General features: G+C 39.2%; 1 protein-coding gene across 1 annotated transcript in view; it reads right to left on the reverse strand.

The window, feature by feature from the left end:
• Window positions 1-2,145: 2,145 nt before the first annotated feature.
• The window catches only part of l3mbtl1 (L3MBTL histone methyl-lysine binding protein 1), a 43,889-nt gene continuing 18,171 nt past the window's right edge, over window positions 2,146-27,863 (reverse strand). The window contains exons 6-16 of the mRNA XM_060835921.1: window positions 26,734-26,885; window positions 25,156-25,232; window positions 21,706-21,791; window positions 21,454-21,564; window positions 20,472-20,586; window positions 19,892-19,994; window positions 13,078-13,275; window positions 11,633-11,694; window positions 4,283-4,440; window positions 2,627-2,689; window positions 2,146-2,280 (exon numbers count right to left, since the gene is read on the reverse strand). Coding sequence (XP_060691904.1) covers window positions 2,146-2,280; window positions 2,627-2,689; window positions 4,283-4,440; window positions 11,633-11,694; window positions 13,078-13,275; window positions 19,892-19,994; window positions 20,472-20,586; window positions 21,454-21,564; window positions 21,706-21,791; window positions 25,156-25,232; window positions 26,734-26,885 — 1,260 coding nt within the window. The remainder of the gene's footprint in view (window positions 2,281-2,626; window positions 2,690-4,282; window positions 4,441-11,632; window positions 11,695-13,077; window positions 13,276-19,891; window positions 19,995-20,471; window positions 20,587-21,453; window positions 21,565-21,705; window positions 21,792-25,155; window positions 25,233-26,733; window positions 26,886-27,863) is intronic.

The raw sequence follows: 27,863 nt of genomic DNA on the forward strand, positions 1-27,863 counted from the left end.
GGTTGGTGTCTAAACACTGGAACAAATTTATCTGAAGTGATTTAAAGTGTAGGCTTTAAAAATTCCTATTAAATATCCTAATAGATCTGACAAAGTTTTTGTTCATCTGATTTCAATTGTTTTTGATCAATAATTATTGCATCCCAATCGATAACACAAGAACAGTACTAGAGAAAATCTCAGTAAATACCTTGTTTTCTTAAAAGCATTATTAAAATATTGCACATCTAAATGCAGCACTTTTATAATATAGGTATTGTATCCTCTTTTAATTTAGATGTGCAACCAATGATTACTAATTCGATCTAGATAAAATGGATCTTAGCACAATAAATACTACAAATTTTAATCACAGATGTTCATTTCATGTGCACGGCTGTCGATGACCAAGGTTTGTTAAGTGGCCATCTCGCCTAAGTAACCATTCATACCTGCTATATCTCAACAATTATACTACAGGAAGATTTGAATTCAAACAAGTTTTATACACAACACAAACAGGCACAAGCAGTAACATTAAAGTCAAATATTACTAATGGTGATTGAAATGGCAAATATGGCATTGCACAGTCCACAAAACGAAAATAAACCAACAACATGAACGACATGAGCAGGAATCTCAACACATAATATAGATATACACAATTAACTATTTTAAATTCCTTTGCATTTTTAAAAATTATTATTTCTTACAGATTCACGAAGAGATTTTTGACATCTTTACAAATATAAATATGTAAATTAATATTTCTGAAAAAAATTATATTCCAAATTATTAAATCATACAAGTGTCACAATTTTCCACAAAGACTGTGTAACAAATCATGGCATGATAATTATACTTTTTAAATATAAATTATTTTGAACACTATGGTTGGTGTGCTGATGTACAGCGTGAATTGAAAGCAGGAAAATGATTTAGTGGGAGCACAAAAAGGAATACAAACATAGGAACCAAGAAGGAAGCTTTCCTCTCTACCCTGAATGTAGCATAAATTGTGAACATGTTTATAAAGGGTTTATTCATGATTTCACTACAATATTAACTAGATCAACAGTAGTCCTTTATAATTTTGTATCTGATTTTTAAAGAAAGCATTACTCACGTTGTTCTTTAATATCCTTTGCTATTTTAACTTGTGAAAAAAAATTACATTCCAAAGTAACATTTAAAATGTAATTATCAAAGCAAGCTGTCTCAGCAAGATAATTTATTCATAACTCTTAACTCATTTAGATAGTCTTTCCAGCAAATAAGATGAATCAGTACAGCAGCCCAAACGTGTTCAGTGTATTTTTTAAAAATGATAAAATGGTATTCCAAATGGCTCCAGTAAAAATATATGCACTCGGCTTAGTATGGAAATCAAAGTTGATCACCCACAGAAACTAAAATATTGTTTAGAGGTAACTGCTGCAGTAATATTAGATATATACTTGCTAAATTCATCCGACATGTCTTTGTTCCCTCAAGCTAGCAAGTAAATATACAAGTTTACAGTTCCGTAATATTATAGTATACAAATTTCACATGTAAGGAGATGTGATAACATTAAAAAACTGCAGTTTTATTCAACTTTTCACTTTGTCTAAATATGGTAAAATACTCTTAGTGGAATACCAAATTTAAACTCATAAATAATTGGAAAAGCTGCATTCCTCATTTAAGGCTCTGCCTTTTAAACATATGCACTACAAAATACATAACATTTTCCTTATATTAGTCACTCGTCATTAAATTTATCCATAACTTGTTCAATGATGCAAAACTGAACATTATTTAAATGCATCCAAATATAATTTAAATGTATGCATGTATCTGTATGGTAGTGTTTCCATAACTTTTATTAAAAAAGTAGTCATTGTTTCATTACATTACAAATGCCAATCATCACAATAAAATCCAATATATTTCCACATAACAGATCACTGGGTTTCATAAATAGAAATATAATCCAAATATTCTATCACAGACCTCAAGGTAAATCAAGCAATGTTTGGAACTCCACATACATACTGACAACTACAATGTAATTTGTTTTTCTCAATATTCTTGCCCATTTTGCACAAATTTATCAATGTAAGAGAAACTGGTGAAATTTCTTGTTGTTACGTGTTAACATTACATTTAAATTCAGAGGAATGTCATGTTGAAGTATCATCTGCACTTTTGAACATAAGAATTGAGTTATAAATCTTCAATGCTGGACCAAGTTTAATGCTCATGATCTTCACTATATCCACTTGTGTTAGAAGAAGAAAAGCCTCCCCATCAATTGACTGCAAAATAAAATGTAAGAGTCCATCAACAGAGTTGAAAGTATGAAAATGTCATATCGCATGATTTATTTCTAAGAAATATTCCGAAGAATAAGTTCAAAATAAATATTCTGCTTTCAGTGCTTAAAGAAAATACTCATCTTGAAATTGTGCAATGGGATATTAACGTAAAAGGGTAATACTGTTGCTTGGAATTCTATTAAGGTTTAAGATGCAGAAAGAGGAAGCTCAACCGAGCATTTTAAGTCTTCATGTACAAGTATAATGTGGCACAATTTCAAGGTCTTAATAAAATAACACAATATTATACAAAAACTACTAGGAGTATGAGGTAACTTGATTCTACCTCTTCTTTGAAGAGCTTTGCCTGTTGATCACAGCCAGTGAGTGTCTGGACAAAGTTTCCCACCTGGAATAAATAAATAAAATTGTTGTAGTGATAAGAATATACTAAATGAACAAAATCTGTGCTATTAGTTCTTCTATCTATTACACTAGGTATTTGCTCAGTTAACAAAAAAAACAGAAATTATTAGAACTTGAGTAAATTTTGCCTATTTAACTGAGGAAGACTGAACATCTTGAGTGAGATTAACAATCTCCAGCTTCACAAAGTTCTTTAAATTTGTATGTTTTTGATCTGTTTGAAGTTTATAAGATCTTAAATAGTCTGAACAAAGTGGATGTGGAAAGGATGTTTCCTCTTGTAGTGAGACCAGAATTAGGGGGCATTTATTACCTAGTTCCATTACTTTAAGATACATGATTATTTCTTGTGGGATATTAGGCTCAGTATTACAGCACATATTAGCTACAATGAATTAACACTAGAATAACTGACACAACATATACCACTTAGACACCAAACACTCTGCTTAGCGGCTCTCGGGATTAATCTGTTGATGATTTTGTGTGGGCATCCTTTCCCACCTGGTTACAGTAGCTGAGATAAATACCAATAAAAGGTGACTGGTGACAGCACATCTTTCGCAGGCATCTCAGATGGTTTAGCCACACCATTTTGTAGATGTGACAGTTATGAGTATTTTGCCCAATTATAGATTAGATTAGATTACTTACAATGTGGAAACAGGCCCTTTGGCCCAACAAGTCCACACCGACCCTCCGAAGAGCAACCCACCCAGACCCATTCCCCTACATTTACCACTTCACCTAATACTATGGGCAGTTTAGCATAGCCAATTCACCTAACCTGCACATTTGTGGACTGTGGGAGGAAACCGGCGTATACACGGGGAGGTTGTGCAAACTCAACACAGACAGTTGCCAGAGGTTGGAATTGAACCCGGGTACTGTCCATCCTCAATTACCCTCGAGAAGGTGTTGGTGAATCCCACTCCTGAACATGTGCGTGCGAGTGTGTGTCTGTGTGGGTTTAACCCACTGTGCAACATTTTGTCGACTGAATGTCAGCCTGTTTTTGTTTCATCTCGGAGGACCGTCAGAACTGAATCCAAACTACATTCCTTTAATGCTTGTATATTGTCTAGTATAGAAAATGAGAACATAGGATACTTATTCCTCATGGCTTTGTTAGTCTGTTTCAACACAAAGTTACATAATTTTATCCAATGAACCACCAGATCGACTGAATGTTTTGTTCTAAAATAAATATTTGCTCCGAATAAGTTACATTAGGCAAATAATGTCAAACTAATTACAGACCAATCTGGAACAAGTAGTCATCTATTTATATTTTAACAAATAAGTTTAATCAAAAGCCAAGCAAAACAAACTTATGCAGCACTAAAAATGTTTTGTACATCTTAGAAACAAATATACAATCAAACAATGACAAACTGCTGAGATTCTTTTTCCGAATGTTATTTCTGATCAGTGTACCCTCTGACTGCGAAAGAGACTGGAAATAATTGAAAGCATGATCACGCAGCTTTACTTCACAACAATCCCAGCATTCAAATGGACTTGAAAGTACATTTCTAAACTGCTGCATTTCCACCACTTCTCTTTCTCTTCTTACCTCTTCAATACTCCATTTGGCCACTCTGCTGGCACTAATTCCAGCTACACCTGGAAGCAGCTTGCAATGTTGTTCCCAGCACAAGGACAATGAACGAGCTGGATGTGGGGACATGGCAGACATAAAGACGGACTGATGCAAGTCTTGTTGCAAACCATCTTTTGGAATGTCTGGAAATATAGCATTAGAAAAACAGTAAGGTTGGAATGACACATGCCATTTTTTTAAAGTATCCTTAAAATATTTGCTCATTTCAGAGTTAGTTTTGTTTGTATAAAACAAATTGTTATTTAATGAAACAATTGGTGTGTAGTTTTCAAAAGAAAAAGATTTTGCACAGAATCACCCAGCCATGCAGTGCTCATGCCCCATAACAGCCTCTGCCACCTTTCCTCATCTTACTCTATTAGAAAGAACCCAAAGGTTCCTCGTTTTAATTGCCTATCTTAACTTCCCTTAAAGTGCATCCATTCTGTTCATCTGACCTACTCCTTCGGAAGCTCTTTGGAATTGTGAAAAGAACTGTCAAAATTAGGGAGCAGTCAAAATTATCAAAAGGCCCTGTCAGAGGGGAGTACCGAAAGTATCAACGGGAATTGTCAAAATACTCAGGAAAGTATTAGGACATTTAATAAATCATTTAATAAATTTTGCAGTCATTCTTCATTTAAATAATATTCAGCTCCTCTATTAGTTCTGCCAAATTTGTTCCATATTTATTCAATTTGCCAAGTTTCACCCACTTATGTAATCTGTCTCCACCACTTTGTACTCTTTGTGTAATTCCCTGCCATTGACTTCCCATGTATTTTTGTGTCATCTGAAAACTCAGTGATAGTACATTCACTTCCCTCATCCAAGTCATTAAGGTACGTATTATAAATAATTGTGGCTGATCCCTATTCCTGAAAATGCCCCCATTATCCATACTTACTGGTGTTGTATTAGGTAGCCAATTATCTATACATGCTAATATATTATGCCTAACACCATGGGCTCTTATTATCCTGAGTAGCCTTATGCACAGTATCTTCCGGAGCACCTTTTGGAAATCCAAATATATTACATCCACTGGTTCCCCTTTATCTATTCTACCTCCTCTAAGAACTCTAATTTTTATTTTCAGATATGACCTCTCCTTCATGATGTCATGCTGACTTTGTTTGATAATTACTTTCTAAATGCTCTACAATTACATCATATCAACACATTCTAATATCTTGCAAATAGTAGATGTTAAGCTAAATGGCCTGTCTTTTTGTCTCCTCCCTTTTTGAATAAGGGTGTTACACTGGCAGTTTTCTAATTGTCTGGGACTTTTCCAGAATCTATGGATTGTTGGAAGATTACTCAAGTGGATAAATTATATCTGCAGCCATTTCCCTTAAACTCTTAGGATACAATCCAGATTATTTATTGGCCTTTGGCCCCATTAGTTTTCCTAATACTTTATTGCTAGCAATAGTTATCATGATTTTTTTTCTCCATCCCTGTTCTTTAGCATATTTGGAATGCTATTGGTGCTCTGGATATGAAAACTGATGCAAAGTATTTACACAACCATTTCCTGATTCCCCATTATTATTTCCCAGCCTCATTTTCAAAGGTCTATGATCTCTTTGGCCTTTCTCTCTCTTTCTTTCCAGATATTTAAAGCAACTGCTACTTTCTGTTTTCATGTTACTTGACACTTTGCCTTCAAAGTTCATTTTTTTTGCCAATATTATTTTGTAATCCATTTTTGTTGTCTTTTAAACTTTCTCAATCCTCTGGCTTACCACTCATTTTTGCCACTTTGTACTTTTTTGCTTTCTATCCTTAACTTCCTTGGTTAAGTATGGACAAATATTCAGAAAGTGGAACCCATTCCTGGCTTTTGATGTGAACATAAATATCTTGATACACTCAATGATGCCCTCTATGTGGGGAAACCAGCAATGTAGCAATCTGACAGTTCACTCCTTCTGATCACCAATCTACGTTTGAAAGGTGATGATGTGTTGCTGGCTCCTTACAAAAACAGTATTGCCATCTGTTTGATGGTCATATGGATAGCAAACTAACTGGTTTCACTCATGTCACCTGTTACAAACCAAGAAGCCGCCACATAAAAGGCTGAACTTAATGGAGGTAGCCTTATCTATCTCCTGCAAAGGTGGAACAACCCCAATGTGGCTATTTTCAGAAGATGCAACAAAACTCCATGAAAACTGGGCAGTTAATTGCCTGTTGTCATCAGAACTTTGACTTGAAGTGTTGATGCCCTGCCTCACAGAATGCCAATAGCTCTTCAGTTCTAGCCTCCTCCCACTTCCATATGCCACACTCCAGAAGGGAATTAAATTCAGCCCAAGGACTGCCTTAAACTGTGTTGTGGCTGTCACATTTTGTACACAATTGTCATGTGGAATTAATGATTAGAATGCCAATTTTGAATCTGAGCTTCAAACACATGCGGGGGGGGGGGGGGGGGGGGGGGGGGGGGGAGTAGTACCTAGACGCTTTGTTTCAGGAGGCGGTGACACCTGGTAGATTAAATACTTCAAATGCAATCAGTAATCAGGGACAGCAGGGTGGGATTGCAAGTGAGGCAGGTAGGTAGTTCAGGAACAGAGGAGTCTCAGCTCTTGACCCTGTCCAGCAGGTATAAGGTACTTGCTCCCTGTGTGGATGAAGAAAAGGGCTGCAGCTGACCACGGCACTGTGGTACAGGAGGCCATTCAAGGGGGGGGAAGCAAAAAAAAAGTGGTAGTTATAGGGGGTTCTATAATTAGGGAGATAGATAGTATCCTTTGTAAGCAGGATTGAGAGTTCCTGCATGGTCTGTTACCAGCCTGGTGTCATGGTGCAAGACATCTCTGATCGACTTGAAAGAATAATGGAGCAGGAGGGGGAGGACCCAGTTGTTGTGGTCCACGTTGGAACAAACAACATCAGCAAGGCTAGGAAGGAGGACCTGCTTGGGGATTATCAAGCACTAGGAATAAAGTTAAGGAACAGGTCCTCAAGGGTTATAATCTCAAGTTTACTACCTGAGCCACGTGCAAATTGGCTTAGGGATAAGAAAATTAGGGAAGTAAACACGTGGTTAAAGGAGTGATGTGGGAAAGAGGGATTCCATTTCATGTAGGATTGGCATCAATTTTGGAACAGGAGAGATCTGTACTGATGGGATGGCCTCCAAATGAACCAATCTGGAACCAGTGTTTAGCGAAAAGAAGGAAAGGGAAGGGAAAACAACAGGAAGTATGGTGATAAATGAAAAGGAAAGCAGCAGGTTAGCATGTGTGCAGGAAGGTTTAACTACAAGGCAGTCTGTGAAAGAAGTAAAAAGGAAGGATAACTCCGGAGATGCTATTATTTGAGATGTTGGAATTCACGAAGAGGTACAAAACCAGCAAAAGGGCATTTTATCTGAATGCACATAGCATTCATAACAAAGGAGATGAGTTAACGGCACAAATCATCGCAAATGAATATGATTTAGTAGCCATTGTGGAGACATGGTTGCAGGATGGTCACGACTGGGAGTTAAATATCCAAGGGAATCAGATTATTTGGAAGGACAGACAGGAAGGTAAGGGAGGTGGTATAGCTCTGATATTTACGGATGACATCAGGGCAGTGGTGAGAGATGATATAGGTTCTATTGAGTATAAGGTGGAAGCAATTTGGATGAAAATTAGAAATTCTAATGAGAAATTAAATAGACAAAGTCTTTTCCCTGGGGTGGGGGAGTCCAGAACTACACAGCATACGTTTGGGGGAGAGGGGAAAGATACAAAAGAGACTTAAGGGGCTATTTTTTCATGCAGAAGGTGGTACGTATATAGAATGAGTTGTCAGGGGAAGTGGTGGAGGCTGGTACAATTGCAACATTTAAAAGGCAACTGGATGAGTATATGAATAGGAAGGGTTTGGAGGGATATGGGCCGGGTACTGACAGGTGGGACTAGATTGGGTTCGGATATCTAGTCGGCATGGACAGGTTGGACCGAAGGGTCTGTTTCCATGCTGTACAACTCTATGACTCTAAAAGATCATTGACAGGTGTAGTCTATAGGCCACCAAATAACAACATCACATTGGGCAAGGCAATAAACAACGAAATGGTATGGCAATTATCTGGGGGATTTTAATCTACATGTTGATTGGTAGAACCAGGTTGGTCAGGATAGCCTTGAGAAGGAATTCATTGAATGTATCTGTGATAGTTTTCTTGAACAGTATGTAATGGAAAAGAAAGAAAGCTATCCTAGACCTGGTCCTGTGTAATTAGACAAAAATAATTAATGATTTCAAAGTTAGGGATTCTCTTGGAAGGAACAATCACAGTATGGTTGAATTTAGAATACAGATGGAAACTGTGAAGGTAAAATCTAATACCAGGGTACTGTGCTTAAACAAGCGAGACTATACTACGTTGAAGAAGGACTTGACTAAGTAGACTGGAAACAAAGACTTTATGGTGCATCAGTTGATGAACAGCGGAGGACTTTCAAAGCAATTTTTCAAAGTGCTCAGTGAAAGTATATACCAATGAAAAGGAAGGACTGTAAGAAAAGGGGTAATCTGCCATGGATGTCTAAGGAAATAAGGGAGGCTATCAAATTGAAAGAGAAGGCATACAAAGTGGCCAAGATCAGCAGGAAATAGAATATTGGGAAAGCTCTATAGGTCAACAGAAAGCCACAAACAGAGTTATAAAGAAAAGTAAGATAGATTGAGCTAAAAAACCTAGTTCAGAATATAAAGACAGAGAGTAAAAGTTTCTATAAATATATAGAACAAAAAAAGTGGCTAAAGTAAACACTGGTCCTTTAGAGGATGAGAAGGGGGATTTAGTAATGGGATATGAGGAAATGACCGAGGCATTGAATAGGTATTTTGTGTCGGTCTTCACAGTGGAGGACACTAATAAATGCCAGTAATTGACAGGGACGAAGATAGGTTAGGACTTGGAAACAATCATTATTATGGGAAAGGTTAGTGTTGGGCAAGCTAATGGAGGTAAGGGTAGACAAGTCTCCTGGCCCTAATGGAATGCATCCCAGAGTACTGTAAGAGTTGGCGGGAAATAACAAGTGCATTTGTGCAACTTCCCAAAATTTCTTAGACTTTGGGGCAGTTCCAGCAGATTGGAAAACAGAAAATGTGACACCACTGTTTAAAAAGGGAGGTAGACAAAAGAGGAGGAATTATAGACCAGTTAGCTTAACTTCTGTAGTGGGAAAAATGCTTGAGTCTATTATCAAGGAAGAAATAGCAAGACATTGAGATAGAAATTGTCTTATTGGTCAGACGCTGCATGTGCTCATGAAGGGAAGGCCATGCTTAACTAATCTTTTGGAATTCTACGAAGACATTATGAACACGGTGGACAACAGGGTCCCAGTAGGTGTGGTGTACCTAGATTTTCAAACGGAACTCAACAAGGTGCCACACAAAAGGCTGCTGCATAAGATAAAGACACATGGCGTTACGGGAAATGTATAAGCATGGACAGAGGATTGGTTAACCAATAGGAAGCAAACAGTAGGAATAAATGAGTACTATTCTGGTTGGCAATCAGTGTTTAGTGGTAGGGATCAATGTTGGGACCACAATAATTCACAATTTGCGTAGATGATTTGGAGTTGGAGAGATATGCAGTCTGTCAAAGTTTGCGGATGTCACTAAAATCAGTGGTAGAGAAAAGTGTGCAAAGGACTATGAAATTTTGCAAAAAGACATAGATAGTCTTAAGTCTTAAGTGAGTGGGCAAAGGTCTGGCAGATGGAGTATAATGTTAATGAATGTGAAGCCATCCATTTCAGTAGAAATAACAGTAAAAAGGACTATTACTTGAATGGTAAAAAAAATTGCAGCATGCAGCTGGACAGAGGAACCTGGGGATCCTTGTGCATAAATCAGAGAAGGTTGGTCTGCAGGTGCAACAGGTAATTAGGAAGGCAAATGGAATTTTGTCCATCATTGCGAAAGGGATTGAGTTTAAAAGCAGAGAGGTTATATTACATCTACACAGGGGACTGGTGAGGCCATACCTAGAGTACTGCATGCAATGTTTAGTCTCCTTACTTGAGAAAAGATATATTGGCACTAGAAAGGGTGCAGAGGAGGTTCACTAGGTTGATTCCAGAGTTGAGAGGGTTGGCTTCTGAGGAGAGACTGATTATGTTCATTGAAATTTAGAAGAATGAGGGAGGATATTATAGAAACATATAAAATTATGAAGGGAATTGATAAGATAGAAATAGAGAGTATGTTTCCACTGGCAATTGAAACTTGGACAAGAGTGCATAGCCTCAAAATTAGGGGGAGCAGATTTAGGACTGAATTGAGACAGAACTTCTTCACTTCGAAGGTAGTGAATCTATGGAATTCCCTGCCCAACGAAGTGGTTGAGGCTTCCTCAGTAAATGTTTTTAAAGCTAAGATAGATCCTTTTGAACAATAAAGAAATTAAGGGTTATGACGAGAGGGTAGGTATGTGGAGCTGAGGCCACTAAAAGATCAGCTATGTTCTCACTGAATGTTGGAGCAGGCTCAAAAGGCCAGATGACCTATTCCTGCTCCTAATTCATATGTTCTTTTACCCTGAAAATCATGCAAAAACAAGGTGAACTTCTACCTCCTATATGGACACCAGGTGAAAGGCAAGAGTAATGTTCAGCCTACCACCACAGATAAGATGGACAATTGAACTGTTTAATGTTTGCGCTACTGGTACACTTGGAACCATATCCCAGCATCAGTCTTTGCCTTGAAGGAAGAGGTGATGAAAACACAGCAAAATGGCAAAACAAATTTAAAAAAAATAAAAAAGCAAATAAAAATCAGAACAGTTTTTGCTGTTAATTAAAGGTAGAGTTATGGGCTGTTGGTGCACATTCTTTCTCTGAATTATTGAAGCAATTTGTAGAACCTGAGCTCTATTTGTTTCATTTCATTTCGCAAAAGACTCGAAAATAAGAGTGAAGTTTACTTCCTTACAGAGAAAAAGGAAAGAAACTTCTAATAGTGTCATCATAGAGTTCAGAAACTATCAGGATCAGAATAATCAAATTCACTTACAAATATTTTTATGGTCTCAGACTGCCTTGCTGTGCATGCTATTTTTATTTTAAATGGATGAATGCCTGTGTACCAATAACAGAGAAATGCAGTATAAGAACATTAGCTGTTTGTTTGTAAAGTTTGCTGATTGAATTTCACCCCTTATAAATAGACTTCTGAAGTTTCAAACAGGAAAAAATGTTTTTTTTTAACTAAATTAAATATTAAATATATGATGCATCATGAACTGCCAGAAATAACTCATCTTGTGAAGAAACCTGCATTTTAACTCACTCTGAAAACTGACTTTTAATTCCTCTTGTTGAATCTTATGATACTTAGGTGGACGACCAATCCTGGAAAAAAAAGATAAAGTGGATGTGTAAAGCAAGATATTAACCGCTGTTCATATTCATTCTGCTTCAACGTTGAGTGCATTTCACATCATTTTTTTTTTGTCAGCCCCATGAATGTGTATCATTGCAGTAATCGGGATAGCAGACAAATTCTGGCCATTAGCTGAAGCTGAATACCTGAAAACATGCTACCACAAAGTGAGTCACAAAAAACACAATTATCAGAAAATCAGTGTTTACCAAAACAAAATACAGAAAAAGATCATAGTACAGTGATCTTTGGCACTCAAGTGGAACAATGCACTGCTTACCAGCATGGATGATTTTAGATTTTGTGATGTTAAATATGTCTACAAATTAAGACCAAATTTACATCCTATTTTTAGTGAGATGGTTTATAATCCTGTCATTTTTTTCCAGCTCATTATTGGCAAGAAGTTGATGTGGTGCTCTTGGGTAAATTGTTGTTTTTCTTTCCCTCAATCACTTTATTGTTACAATACACTTTAATGTTTGTTATGTTATTCCTGAATTTGACTATGTGGCTGTGCAGAATATGTTTGCCTTTATTTTTAAATAAATACAGAGCTATGCTGAAATGCATCTATGTTCAAAAGTATGTGTTGGCGATGTACATCTGTACAATAAATAGTGTAATACAGACCAGGGATATAAGAACAGTTCTATTATAAGAAATTTCTCCCAATAGTCCAAGTGCTTAATAATGTGAAAATCTTTCCTAAAGTCTGAAAATAAAATGCCTGAATGAGATCACTTTGCTTCTTTGTGAAGGCAATTGACCGTGAGATAAGTATTTATTCACGTCTGAGCATTCCCATTGAATGCTTCCACTGAATTACTAAACCTTTTACTCAAATTATTAAAAAGAGGAATTATCATCTATCTATATACATACTATTGCTGCACATTGCAAATCAAGGATAACTTCACCCAGTATTTTATTAGGAGAAAACATTCTCATGCATTTTCTTGTTCATCATTGCAAGACTAAACCATATGGTCATTCAAAGACTAGATGTGAAATAGTACGAATAGTTGTGTCTTATAAAATGACTGGTAATAAAATAATGAATAAAATATTTTATCATGTCACTTGGAAACATTTTAAATTCCTAATTAGCAAGGCAGTTATCAAAGAATAACTGGGAATCATCCAATAGCCAGTAGAAGACACTTTTGCAAACTGCCTAATGGTTGCAGGATATTTTTTCGCTGTCTTAGCTAAGAAAAGTTTTGGAAAAAGAAAAATATGGGAGAGTGAGGAAGTTATCTCACCATTATAAACATCAATCAATAATCAACCTATTTCGCTATGGTTTGATGTTTATTTTAATCAAACTTTATGGCATTTACCGTTATTACCTCCCATGATGTCTTGATTTCTTCCTTCGACCAAAGGATAAGAGATTTCTTTTTCGGGAAGATCCTTCCACGTCTGATATCTCTATTTTCATCCGTGCTTGGTTCCGTTCAGCTAATGGGCAGCCTGACAAACGATGATGAGCAGTGAACTTCCCAGTGACATGCCCTGAGCCATCACAACCAGGAGTTGGGCATTTCCTGAGATAATAATGTGCACAAAATAGATTCAGTCAATACATTACAGAAATCTGTTTCAGTACATCTTATTGTAGAAAACATTGATGGAAAGTAAAATTCAAGAAGGTCGTGAGTATGCAACACGAAAATATAACGTATCTCTTTCACTGAAATTCAGATGAATTTTGTACTTCAGAATGTTCATGATGTACCAATGTTTTGACGTTTTTAACAATAACCATGGAAATCTGCAATTAAGTTGAATATAAATGAATACACAGTGTAATTGTAAATTCCACACATACAATCTTTATTTGTACCTTTGACACCTCCAGACTGCTTAATCCAATTGACTTAAGGCTGGTCCCCCAAGAGTCTACCCTTCATAAAGTTGCAGTCATCTAAAACATCTGTCCTAACTTGCATCAAGTCCCTGTGCCCAATGTAAATTGTGAGCCTCAGAGGATAGTTCCCTGGAGATTTAGATATGTACGAAATTCCATCACAATCTTGCAAGTGTTTCATGAAGATGTGACTGCAACTCTCTTGAGTAGCTATTAAAATCTACCATCACAACTACTCTACTGTGTTTACACCTCTTTGCAATATCCTTCCTTTACATCCTTCCCACACCTGGGCAGTCTTAGATTATACTGAACAATGTTAATTGAACACTTATTCTTAGCTCGAGCCAAATCAATGTTCCTGAACCCTCTGAAAGATCCTACTTCTCTGGCACCACAATGATTCCTGAACCAATAGCAACACCCTTCCTTCACTTTCTCATTTCCTGTCTTTGCTGAACACCTTGTAACCATATTTACTGTATATACGCATGAAAACGTTGATCTCATGTAAAAGTCAGCCCCTTACTTTTGGCCAAAAAACTTGTATTTTCATATTTCTCATGTAAAAGTTGACCCTACAATATCGCATTATAAACTTCTTACAAAGGAAACTGCATGTTCCCATTAACCCACTTAAATGAAATTGCATTTATTCATTCATACCAGTAACTCTACTCATGTTTACTATGTTGCATCTCTATTCATTCATAACTCTACTTAGCCCACTTGGTTTACTACGTCACTTTTTGATTCATTCATTCATTCAGACAGGCACTAAGTCTATTGGTACTTATTGCACTTTGTTCACTATATATCCAAAAGTTCATATCATTAAAAATCATTTTAATTGGGCCATAATAACTGAATAAAAGTGAGATATATTAGCTACATATTTCTTTAATTCTTTGACAAATGTGGTAATGTTGTTCAGGTTCATTTCATACAAGAGTAAATTGGAGGGAAATAGAAGTATTTGGTAGAAATGTTCAAGACGCTTACACAATCAGAATTTAATAGATGTTTCATTTTAAGTGTGCCATTATATCAGGTCATGATGATGTGATTTTGCAGGATTTCAATGTTAAATTTTCGTTCTGGTATATATAAATAAAGTTTACTACCAGTAATTCATTCTCGTTTCTCTTGCTTTTACCGGTAGTTATCCTTACCGTAATTCATTGTGTTTTTCTTCTTTACCCAGGATTAGTTGAGCGATCAAATTGACTTCTGCCAATAATATAGTATTTTGGACTGCAGCATGAATTTCAGCCCCTCGAACTCATTCATGTGTCATAGTTGACTCCATACGTTGAAACTTTAAAAATAGCCTTAAAAAATTCGACTTTTACATGAGTATATATGGTAACAACTGAGATAGCTCTCAGTTATCGCCATTGTATCATAATCCCATCAGACAAACTATGCCTTTGACTCCTCAATCTGACGAACCATGTTTCGTGCAATCACAGACATGGAGCGTAATCAGGTTTAGACTTCATTACTCTTTCCTTTATTCCAACTTACAATTCTCTATTTTAGTGCCAAGTGACTCCACTCACATTCTATACATGCTAGTATTAATTTCTCGAGTTCTCTCTTTGTTCTAAAACCTGTGCTGAGTTAGTTTAATCCTCACCAACATCACGAACAAAATGCCTAGCATGGAATTTAGCCCCGGCTCTATTCAGATGCAACTTGTCCAGCTTCTCGGTGCCATCTCCCCCACAGCTTAACCAATCTCAGGAATTTAAAGCCCACCCTTCTGCATAATCTATCCAGCTGTGAGTTCATCTGTCTTATTTTCTTATCTCTGTACATACTCGTATATGGCACAGCAAGTTTTATGTACAGAAAGTATGCTCTGCTTGCTAATTTTCTACCCATATCCTTCATTTTCCATTTACAGGACAATACACCCACCTCACCCACTTCTGATCATTATCACAAGTACCAATTTGGATCCTGACCTTTGGCTGTTTACCCTCCCCTAGAAAAATGTGGTTTCAGTCTTGGCTGACAGTGTCACTGGAACTTCTGCACTTTGTCAAATACCTACTGAATCTAACAGGTAGCAAATGTTTCCACCATGTTCTCAAAACAATTAATACCTCGAACTTAACTACCAATCAGAAATAAGTTAGGAGGCATGGAGTCAGGTTTCCTACTCAGGGGGAGTGACGAAAGGCTGGCCTAAATTTAATTATTCATTGTTATTTGATTTCACATCTTATCCGATTTCTTTAAATAGATTCTGTAAATAAACTGTTCAGGACAATGATAACACACTGGTGGAGGGAGTGCGGCTTGATCTCGGACCTTCTGGCACAGAGGTAGTGACACTACCACTGCATGTCAAGAGTGCTATTGGATCCTCCTTATGCTGTCTTCAGTCTGGCAAAAAAAAGGCATAAAAACCTTCCCACTCAGCAACCATTCCAAGATTAAATGATGTTGTTTGTAGAAGGACCCCACCCAGCCTAAGGCTCAGAAAAAGCAGATTAGTGTCCAGAATTGGTGCAGGATTTCAAAAGCTGCCTACCAGGCCAGTTTTACCTGCCTGGGGTCTGACAGTAAGATAGGATAAAACCATAACAAAAGATGTGAGTGCATTCAGAAAATGCTTTAATTGCACTATAATCTGCCTGTTGGTTTTATACTTAGGGACTGCACCTGGTTTCAAAGCCTCCTGTATGTTACAATTTATATAATCAATTCAAGTACAAGTTGTGAGGGAGGAGGCATTGGTGGAGGTTGCCTGATATTCAGCTCCTCAGCCCCTAGGAGAAGAAAATTCTGGCAATGACAGAAGGCTAGACCATTCCTCCATTCATATCCCACTAATACATCTGTACCACTTTTCATTCCAATGCAATTCTCATAGTAATTCAGCCGGCTGTGCCACTCATTGCACACCACTTCTAACCATTGGCCGTGATGCCCTCTATCTTGCAGGCACAGCCAGCATTGCCACCACCTCTGACGAGAAAGCTCCAGCTACCCCAGAACCTACCTCCTTCACCTCTTGAGGACGAGGGTAGCAAGGCGTCAGAGAAAGCATTGACAGATACGCCTGCTGCATCCTACACCAACCTAGATACTAACACCTCAGTGTCAACGTTAGGTTTCAAGAGTATAAGTCCACAATCTGATGAGCACCTCCATAATGTGAGTTCCACAGCCGGCCAAGGAAGGAATGCCCCAGGCCTCTGGCACTCTGGGGATACCTGGAGAGCTGCTCCGGCAAAGCGCCAGGCAGGAGAGGGCACTGTGATGTTGGCAATCCAACTGCACTGGGAGGATCTGGACTGGTTAATGGCTTGTGGACACAATGGTCCTTATCACCAAGAGGCTACATCAGTACAGCAGATTATGCACACTTCCGCCTGTCTCAATGTACAGCATGGCAGCGGGGTGTGACAGACAGACAGACACACACACACACACACACCCCTGCCTCACTAATGACATATCTACCATCGTGGTCTGGCTGACATGTGACTCCAGCACCTCAGCAACATGCTTGCCTCTAAGGATGGACAATGAATGCTGGCCTAGCCAGTGTTGCCCTCATCCTTTGAATTAATTTTTTAAACGGTGCCCCCACATTCTATCGACCAAACCTTCACAGTGAAAGACTCTAATATTGAGCAGACTCCTCTCGCCCTACTGCACCAAGACATACTGAGGGGGATAGAAGGAAGACGACTTATTGAAGACATTTTTATGGTTCAGGCTAAATAGCTAATAAACAATTCTTGACTTTATTTGAAGTATCTGTGCTTTAACCAGAAATCTGGTTGTTCGTCTCTCTCTGCGTAGCACCGAATTACATTGTGACAGTATCAGCATCACTTCATAACTACAGACAATGTTCCATGGATGGAGATCTATGCTGACTCTATTGTTTCATGGAGAAGGAAGACAAACAATGCATGGTGGCCTTGGGTCATGCTGATAACTTTGACACTCATCATGCCACCTCTTAATTTCTTCCTGGCATCTGTGCCCACAACTGTAACTGTCAATGAGTTGTCCAGCAATGTCTGCATTGGGAGGTGCAACACACAGGTAGCAATGCATCAGGATGGCCAGGGCAGAGGTCTGTGTCATGTACTATACATCCATCTTCATGCAGTGCTCCCCAGCATCAGTTGGTGCAGCAGCCCCCTCATTCACAGGTTGCCGATTACTCAGCCCAGTCTAAGTGTTGATGCAACCATTACCTTCCCTATTGCACACTTTCAATTTCAAAAGTGTCTGTGAATGCTCCTCGGCCGGTGGATTCCTGCCTCCTACTGAAGGTGTCGGTGTGCATCCATATTCAAATCCCTTTCCAAGCAGCTGCCTCCCAGAAACTTCACAGATTTCACACCTGCCCAGGTCCCTGCCCATTTCATTTCCTTCCCCACACCTGCATTGACCTCAACCTCTACCCCTGGCATATGAGGTGACCATGCCAAGTGTGGTCATACACTGCACTCCTCTTGAAGCCAGGATGCTCCTGGCTCAGGATGATCTCCCTCCCAAATTATCCCTTGCCCAGACATGCTTTACCATATTCCCTTTTGCAGGCCTTGTTGCCCACCTCTCCCCCCACAACTGTAATCCTCCATTACCCACAGCCTACAGGCCCACTCTGAAGATGAACTTGCTGAACCCCACTCCCGCTTCAATGGCCACCTTGCTACACCCCACCTCCCTCTCAGCAACTCCCCCTTTACCCTTAGTTTCTCTAACAGACCCGACCCCCTTGAACAACTTATACAGACATGCCCGAACAAGAAATGCCAAGATCCCTGAGTGGAAGTTGTACGTTTTCCCAACAGCTTTAGCCCTACCTCCCAAACTGGCGGCAATGGAGCTACAGGACAGACCATGTCCAAGTCCCCAGTCGACAGAGGCATGGAGCTCCTGATTGGAATCATCCTGAGCAAACTCATGAATATGCCAGTATCCTGGACTGTTATTGAAGACTGCCACTGACCTACTGCACTGAGTCTGCCTAACATCCCTCAGATCCCTGTGAGATTCTCCCCATGATAACACTACACTGAGTTTTAACTTTGACATATATGAACAGCATTTAAAAATTAAGGTAAAGTTGCTGTAGACTCACCAGACCATACTACTGCTCTCTCACTACACAGAGATGAGTATGGGTGGTTTAACCTAAGCATCAGGGTGTCTCAGGCAAGAGGAGAAGTTAAGGAGACTCCTTTATGGGAGCATCAGCTGGTGCAGGCATTGAACTCACTGTCAGCATCACTCTGCATTGCAAACTGGTATGCAACCAACCGAGCTAACCAGCCCTTGTTCATATATACACTTGTAATAAGGAAATTATTACTACTACTCTGTTATAGGCAATGGCCTCATGATTAAATCACTGTAATATTAATCCAGACACCCAGGTAATGTTCTGAGGACCTGGGTTCAAATCCTGCCATGACAGATGGTGGAAATTGAATTCAATAAAAAAAAAATCTGGAATTAAGCATCTAATGATGACCAGGAATCCACTGTTGATTGTCAGAAAAATCCATCTGGTTCACTAATGTTCTTTATGGGTGGCACGGTGGCACAGTAGTTAGCGCTGTTGCCTCAAGCACCAGAGACCCGGGTTCAATTCCCGCCTCAGGCGACTGACTGTGTGGAGTTTGCACGTTCTCCCTGTGTCTACGTGGGTTTCCTCCCAGTGCTCCGGTTTCCTCCTACAGTCCAAAGATGTGCGGGTCAGGTGAATTGGCGTGCAAAATTTCCCTTGGTGTTAGGTAAGGGGTAAATGTAGAGGTATGGGTGGGTTGCGCTTTGGCGGGTCGGTGTGGACTTGGTGGGCCAAAGGGCCTGTTTCTACACTGTAGGTAATCTAATCTTTCTAAACATGTTCGCATTAACCGAAATGAGATGTTCTATTAAAGGTTAAGAATCTGGTAGGTTGCTGAAAATCTTTGGATGGTTGGCTTATTCCTAAATTTAACATAGAATCCCTACATTGTGAAAGTCGGCACCTAGCCCATCAAGTGCACACCACCCTTTCGAAAAGCATCCCAACCAGACCCATTCTCTCACCAATCCCTGTAACCTTGCAATTCCCTTAGCTAATCTATCTATCTTACACATCCCCAGACACTATGGGCCATTCCACCTAAACTGCACATCTTTGGACCATGGGAGAAAATCCACACAGACAAGGGAAGAATGTACAAACTCCACACTGAAAGTCACCCAAGGCTGGAATCAAACCCAAATCCCTAGCACTGAGCCATTGTGCCAGCTCAACAGGTACTCACCGATGATGGGTGGTATATTTAGAACTTTTTGTATGACTAATAGCTTTCCATCCCGGAGTTGGACATCCTCTTTGTCCAGGTTCAGTTAAAGCATCCGATTGTTCTGGAAAAGAAATGGCAGCAGCACCTTTAAACAAAGTTCCTGATCAACTTTTTTTTTCCCAAACTTGTTTGTTGATTTTCAAATACAATGGTACCTTACAGAAACCTGTTTATTATTCATTAAACCTGCATGCTTTCTATGCATGTACAACTCACAGACTGATTGGTAAGTTGTCTACTGCACTGAAGTTCCTAAATCAGAATGAATGCAAATTTATAGCATTGTAAATAAATAAATATTCCTTTATTCTTTAACAAATACCACAGTACTACAGTTCTCCTTATAAAGAGGTACAGGTCAAGTTACAGGTAAACATTAAAATTACTAATGACATCTGGATCTGCAATAATAAGTACACAATGTCTTGTGGAATTAAAATAAAAGTCAGAACAACTACCTTTGTTAGCTTATACCTTGAAATTAATATAAAATATTTTGATATTGGGAGTTGAGGGGAACAAAGTCCACTGTACTCACTAATTGGAGGTTGGAGATAATGTCCTGTTCTGGCACACCACCCTGCAGGATGTATGTCTGGATTATCAGTATCTACCCAGTAACTGTAGGCAGAGGATGATCCATCAAAATAGATCTGCATAGAAAAATAATAGAAAAATATAAAACTTAAATGGATTTTTTTTAAAACTTTCATTATTAATTCATGAGATTGAATGTTTTTGGAAAGGTCAGCATATACTATGCTTGCTAACTGCCCTTTGAGAAAACAGTGAGCCACCTTTTAGAACACTGTCTGATGAGTTCAGTGCTGTTATGAAATGAGTTCCAGAATTTTGAACCGACAACAGGCAAGTTCAGCGATACACTTCCATGCCAGAATGGTGGCTGAAATAACTGCAGAGAGACCAGTTCGCATCACCAAGTTACCCTTTATTCACTAGCGCACAGTACATTGGCTGTGGCCAGCCAGCTTGGAGTCAGTCCTCAACTGAGGAGATTCTAATCCCTCAGTTGTACTCATCAGTCAAGGCTTTCCTGATTGTCCCAAGTTAACAAATCCAATCAAGAACCTCATAGTCATTGCAGTGCACCTGGTTCCCAATCACTACAGTGGCTTAGAGGAAAACTGATGTTGCCACATGTCTGCTACACTCATGATTCCAAATGATACAGGTTGTGGGTGGGAAAGACGCTGCCTATGTTACAGCAGTGTAAATTGTAGATAATACACATTGCTTCCACTCAAGAGTGTGGTGCTGGAAAAGTACAGCAGGTCAGGCAGCATCCGAGGAGCAGGAGAGTCGATGTTTCAGACATAAACCTTCATCAGGCATCAAGGCTTATGCCCAAAACATCGACTCTCCTGCTCCTCGGATACTGCCTGACCTGCTGTGCTTTTCCAGCACCACACTCTCGACTCTGATCTCCAGCATCTGCAGTCCTCCCTTTCTCCCCATATTTAAAAGTGCCAATTATTCCCAAATAAAAGCTTTTGAACTACCTTTAACTTATGCTCATCAACATCTACAATTGTAGATACACGAATCAGCGCTGGATTGCGTCTGTCTACAGCCTCCAGCTTCATGTTTCTCTGGAAACCATGTGGAGGGCGCTGAAACACAAGGAGATAAGATTTGACTATAGTTGAAACTTCAAAATTATTATACAAGATATAAGGTAAAATTGAATGTGTGAAAATCTTTTTCAAAGCACCTTTAACAACTTGAGTAAATATTAAAGCCACGTCACTTACAACTTTAAATGCACGAGCAGGAGCAGGAGAAGATCCAGTTTCTTCTAAATATTTGTCCCAAGAAAAATGTTCTGGATGAGGGTAACCTAGAATAAAAGAAAAAATATTTAAGTCTACAGTCCTCTTTTCATTGCATGCAGTTTTTCATGTTGGAGTCAGCAAGCTGTGAATGCTGGAACATTTAGGGAACAAATATATATGGAGGAACCTTAAATATTGGAACGAGATCGGTGGGCACTATTTCATTCGGATAATCGACTATTTGGTTAGTTGATCTTCCTCTGGGGCTCAGAGATTTCTGTGAAGTGTACTCCCCATTCAGGAGACTAGGCAGCAGCACATCATGTGTGAGCCCCCGTCTACCACCCGCTCCCACCGCCTGCCTGCCCCCAACCCCACTGCCACCCCCTGCCCACCTCTATCCCACAACCCCCACCCTACCCGTTCCGCTATCCCGTCTGCCCCAACCGCGTCCACCCCCACCATCCAACACCTGCCAATGGCTTCACCCCCACCTCCCCACATCTCCACCCCACCCCCCCCCCCCCCCCCCCCCCCCCCCCCCCCCCCCCCCCCCCCCCACCCACACACACACACACACACACACAACTTTTTATTGCAACTTTTTGACAGGTTCCACCTTTGCCACGTACAGGACAATGTTTGAGAGATCATCTGGAGAAGGCGGTGTTAAGGGTAGACCCTTGTATAGAACTCCAGGGAAAGTGTGGGAGGGAGAGAGAGTGAGAGAGTGAGAGAGAGATCAGGAGGTTAGTTATTTGGAGACGGTTCCTGGACTGTCCAGGACTGTTCTCAGCAGCATTTCAGTGAGCCGAGTTCATTTTTAATCATTGTACCTGTAAACAAAAGACGCCAGGGTTGAAACAGCTCTTTGACGTAATGTTTCTATCAGGACCTTGAGATCCCTTTTGGATAATCCAAAATTCAGATAATTGATATTTGGATAATCAAGATTCCTCTGCATAAGATGTTGCTACAGCTGACACCTTAAGGCTGCTAAATTCAATCCTGCCAAGGAACAAGGGCAGTGGTTGTAGCAGAAGTGTGGGATGGCTGCAGGTACAGTGAGGTGTTGGAGTTAAAGCTCAGAAACATCCTGATAGGTGTGTGGGGTTCTGAAGAAACCAGCAAGCAATTCATACTTCAGTGCATCCAAGAAGTGTGGTGTGAAAGGTTCCTAAGCTGAGCAAGGTTAAAGTTCAAGAATAAACAAGGAAAAACTGGCTGAGTGAAGTTAGCTGCCTATGAATAGCTGAAGCACACCTGCACCTCAATGCTGGAGTGTAGTTTCCAAAATCCAGAGGAACACGGATTCAGGAGAAGACAGTACACCAACAGAACATGAGCATTATTGAGGCAGTCCTTGGTGAAGCGATGTTTGAGGGAAGTCTCAAGCTAGCTCTTTAGAAGAGAAGCATTGAAATCTCTTGTGAAGTTTTAATGAGATATGATGACTGAAATCTAACTTTTTACTAATATTTGGGGATTTGCTGAAAAATCTATGGAATCTGTCCGAACTGCATTTGCTATTTGATGTGCCCAGTGGAGTTTTTGACTGTTACTCATATTAACTCCACATTAAATCTGGATATTAGAATATAAATTGTGTCGATATTGTAGATTGATTACTTTTACTCTTTGTTCAAAACCATGGAACCTGTGGCTTTATTCTCTGAGTAAGCACCTGGATCTTACACTTTTTCAAATTGTACAAAATAAAACTACTGGTCCGTCTCCAGATTGGAACATAAATTCAGCAGTCTGGTCCAGGATTACAACAGTACCAAGGAACAGACTTTTAGGTAGGTTTTAACTTTTAAGCAAAGCAGCGCGTCACTAATTAAATTTCCAACTTGAAAACTACAGGATGTGTCTCCAGATAACCTGAGACTACTGCCAGGGTCAATTATCCCATTATTCTTTGAACACAGAGAGGAATAGGGTAGACTATTGATGGGATGCATTGGCTGCAAAAGGAACATTCAAAACGTGATAGGACTTACCATTCTTTGGCTATCTTGTTTTCGATTTGATTTGATTTATTCTTGTCACATATATCAAGATACAGTGAAAAGTATTGTTTTGCACGCTAACCAGACCAAAAAAACCTTACATGAGTACAGGAAACAGAATGCAGAATGTATTCTTATAGGTACAGAGAAGGTGCAAAGAAAGATAAACTCTAATATATGAGAGCTGCATTCATAAGTCTAATTACAGCGGGGAAGAAGCTGTTCTTAACTGTGTTGGTACATGTTTTTAAACTTTCGTATCTTCTGCCTGGTAGAAAAGGGTGGAAGAGAGTAAAACCAGGGTGGGAACAGCTTCACTTTTTCCCCACAGTATACTCCATATGCAAATCACTTTTTCCACTTATGTAATGTATCAATATCTTTCTGTATGCTGTTTATATCCCCATCACAAACTGCTGTTCCACCAACTTTATGTGTCATCTGCAAATGTGGCTACGGTACATTCACTTTCTTCCTCCAAGTCATTAATAACTATTGTAAACAGCTGTGATCCCTGTGGAGCCCCACCAGTCACCAAACTGAAAAAGAATCTCTTATCCCCTCTCGCTGTTTCCTGCCCATCAATCAATTCTTTAACCATGCCACCATAATACCTCCAACACCATGGGCTCTTATGACTTAACATTTTGTGAGGTATCTTGTTGAATTCTTTCTGGAAGTCCATATACATTTACTGGTTCCCCTTTTTTTTCACTCTCATTGAGACTTCCTCCAAAAACTCTTATAAATTAGTCAGATATGACTTACCTTTCATGATGCCATGCTGACTCTTCTTGGTTGGATTATGATAAACCTTTGCCCTCTAGTTCTGGCCTCCCCCACTCCAGGGAAAAGACCTTGTCCATTTATCCTATCCATGTCCCTCATGATTTTATAAACCTTTATAAGGTCACCCCTCAGCCTCCGCCACTCCAGGGAAAACTGCCCCAGCCTATTCAGCCTCTCCCTAATGCTCAAATCCTCCAACCCTGGCAACATCCTTGTAAATATTTTCTGAACCCTTTCAAGTTTTCACAACATCATTCCAATAGGAAGGAGGCCAGAACTGTACACAATATTCCAAACAGCAATGTCCTGTACAGCCACAACATGACCTCCCAACTCCTATCCTCAATGGTCTGACTAATAAAGGAAAGCATACCAAATGCCTTCTTCACAATCCTATCTAGCGCGACTCTACTCTCAAGGAACTATGAGTCTGCACTGCAAGATCTCATTATTCAACAACACTCCCCAGGACCTTACCATTAAGTGTGTAAGTCCTGCTCTGATTTTCTTCCCTCATTGCTCACAGTTCTTTCTCCGTGTGTTCTCCACTTACCTCAACCATTTGGACTACAGATCAAATTGGAAGCTTTAGATTCTGAACAGTGAAGTGTTGATATTCTCCACTTACCTTGTGGAGGCGTCAGTTGTTTACCGTGCTGCTGACACCAACCTACAGGGTGGATGTATGGACTGCTAGCTTCACACCTAGTGAAGAAAATTGTTGAGTTAGAGGAAGATAATCTATCTGTTCTCTTGGTTTGTTGTTGCTAAAACAATTAGTACATTAGTATTGCTATTTTTAAACATTGGCAGAAAATGAAACAATCAAGATTTTAGTTGCAATTACGACACATTCTGAGATCAATAGATGTTAAATGTGAATTGTAACTGACAAGATTCAAGATATACATTAAGGTACTTTATGCCTGTACATAGGCCCATCCCTCTGGTAGTTACTTAGTACTCTTTTGGTATTAGCTTTGATATTGGTTTTACCAATAGAACCTGTAGAATACAAGTAAATACAAGTAGAACCAACATGTAATTACCATTTTTCAATCTCAGTTTAAAATTAGACAGGAGTTATATTCTAAACAGTGCATTGACCAAATGAAGTGAGAATCTATCCTAGACATTAACAGCTCAGCTACTACAACAACCCAAATCTAACACAGCCTTTTTGAGAATTGTTGAAATTCTGGCATTGGCATTTTCGGCAGCACAGTGAGTTCGCTCTGGGATTCCAACAGCCTGGAATTCCTTGAGGTGGCTTCTGCAGTGTCCTCCAGCCAGGGATTCCAACGGCCTGGCATGGTGGTTTACTTCAGCAGGAGGTTCAGCAATGAGTTATATCCTTGAGGTGGCGTCTCTATAGCCACTTTGGGATTCGAACAGCCCAAGATTCAGCGGCTACAAGGTTGGCTTTCTACAATGACGGAGAATGTGGTTACTGTCTTTTCCGCAACACTAGGAACCCCTGAACCATGAATTGAACAAAGGTGGTCTTAATTTATTTTAATATATAATTTTTGTTATTAATATAGGCAAGGAGTATGGCAACTTAAAACACTTTTCACTGTATTCTTTGTAAAGATACAAGTGACAATAAATTATTATTGTATTCTGATATTCCAAACATTTCTAATGATGATGTAACTGAAACCACGGGATATTGTAAGAATCAAATTATCTTAAAGATCATGGCTCTCACAATGGATAAAATGTAAGTGTCTACTCTCAATTGCTCACAGAATAAATTATTGACCTTAGCTGTGTTAGCACCAAACATCAAATGGAACCAGTGAGAATAGGAAATAATCAGTCAAACATCTCAGGTAACTCTTACTGACTTGAATCACCAGGTGGCTCAAGAGCAATAAGCCTGTTTAAATGAGGTATGATGCTGAAGTATGGAGTGAAAAGGCAAAAAAGAAAATCAGTTTTGTGGAAGAAACAACATGGACAAATCAAAAATCCCTCAGCATAACTCACATTTCCGTTGTCCATTTCTTATTTAAATAAACCTTCATCCATCCATGATTACATCCCATTTATATCCCTAATTTCCTTAAGTTGTCATGCACTGGCAGTATTCTTCTTTCACCGCTACCTTTTTACATTTCATTCCATAATGCCTTTTATGTGCCTTTTTGAGTTTATTTTCTTTGTAGCTTTCCCAAAATCTATGGCAAAATGAAAAGCCTACCAGTAATCATATGTGTCGTCCCAGTTGTCAAAATGGACCAGGAACCTGTTCTCAACTATATCTGTCACTGTAGCAACACAGATTAGAGATGGATTCATTCTATCAACTGCTTCCAGTTTCATTCCAGTACGAAATCCCGAAGGGGTAATCATCTGAAAGAAAACTTACAATTAAAACATCATGACATTCAATAATTTTGCCTAACATCAACTCAACTATTGTAAAATTGGCTCAGCTATTCCAACATCACTTTTTAAAAGTCACTTTCACTCGTTTCAAACTTCTTCATCACTACACAAATTACAAAAACCATGCAAACATGAGAACTATTGTAATCATAATTAGACTGTACGCATGTAAGTTTTAATGATAATTTTCATAAACTCCTAGGAACAACATCAATCATATTAAAGCACCTTCAGTTTCTGCCTTTTCCAAAACAATGATCTCATTCAATAATATACTTCTTTCAACTTCTCTTACCAACCATCTTCATGGCCTTTTTCTCTTATTCAGTGATTCACAGGATGACATCATCACTGACCAGGCGAGCATTTATTGCTATTCATAATTGTTAACAGTCAACCACATTGCTGTGAGTAACACAGAGGCCACATCAGGTAAGGGTGGTAGTTTCCTTACCTAAAGGACATTAGTAAATCAACCTTTTTTAACCCAACAATCGGCAATGGATTCATAGCCACCTTTAGACTCTGAATTTAGAACTTTATTGAAATCAATACCATCTGCCTTGGCGGGATTTGAACATGTATCTCTTGGTTAATGGTTCAGTGATAACACCACTAGGCCATCACCTCCCCACAAACATAAAGTCACCATTGTCCTACTCCCTCATTAGAGAGAGACAACTGGTAGTGGCTTAACTTCAGTCTCCACACCAGAGGAGAAACCAGAGGCGTCTCATAGAAAGACAGTCAAATAAGTTTCCATTAATGCTGACATATTCATGGGAACACGGGAATAATAGTCTCTGTTCAGCCTTTCTGAACTGTTCTTCCAATGAGTTACAACATGGCTAAAAACATAAGAACATAACAAACAAGAGCATCAAAAGATCACGTGACTCTTAGATCTTGCAATCTTCCAAGCAATATGATCATTGCTGATCT

Source organism: Hemiscyllium ocellatum, chromosome 15 (assembly GCF_020745735.1).
Source record: "Hemiscyllium ocellatum isolate sHemOce1 chromosome 15, sHemOce1.pat.X.cur, whole genome shotgun sequence".
In the NCBI taxonomy this organism is placed as follows: Eukaryota; Metazoa; Chordata; class Chondrichthyes; order Orectolobiformes; family Hemiscylliidae; genus Hemiscyllium; species Hemiscyllium ocellatum.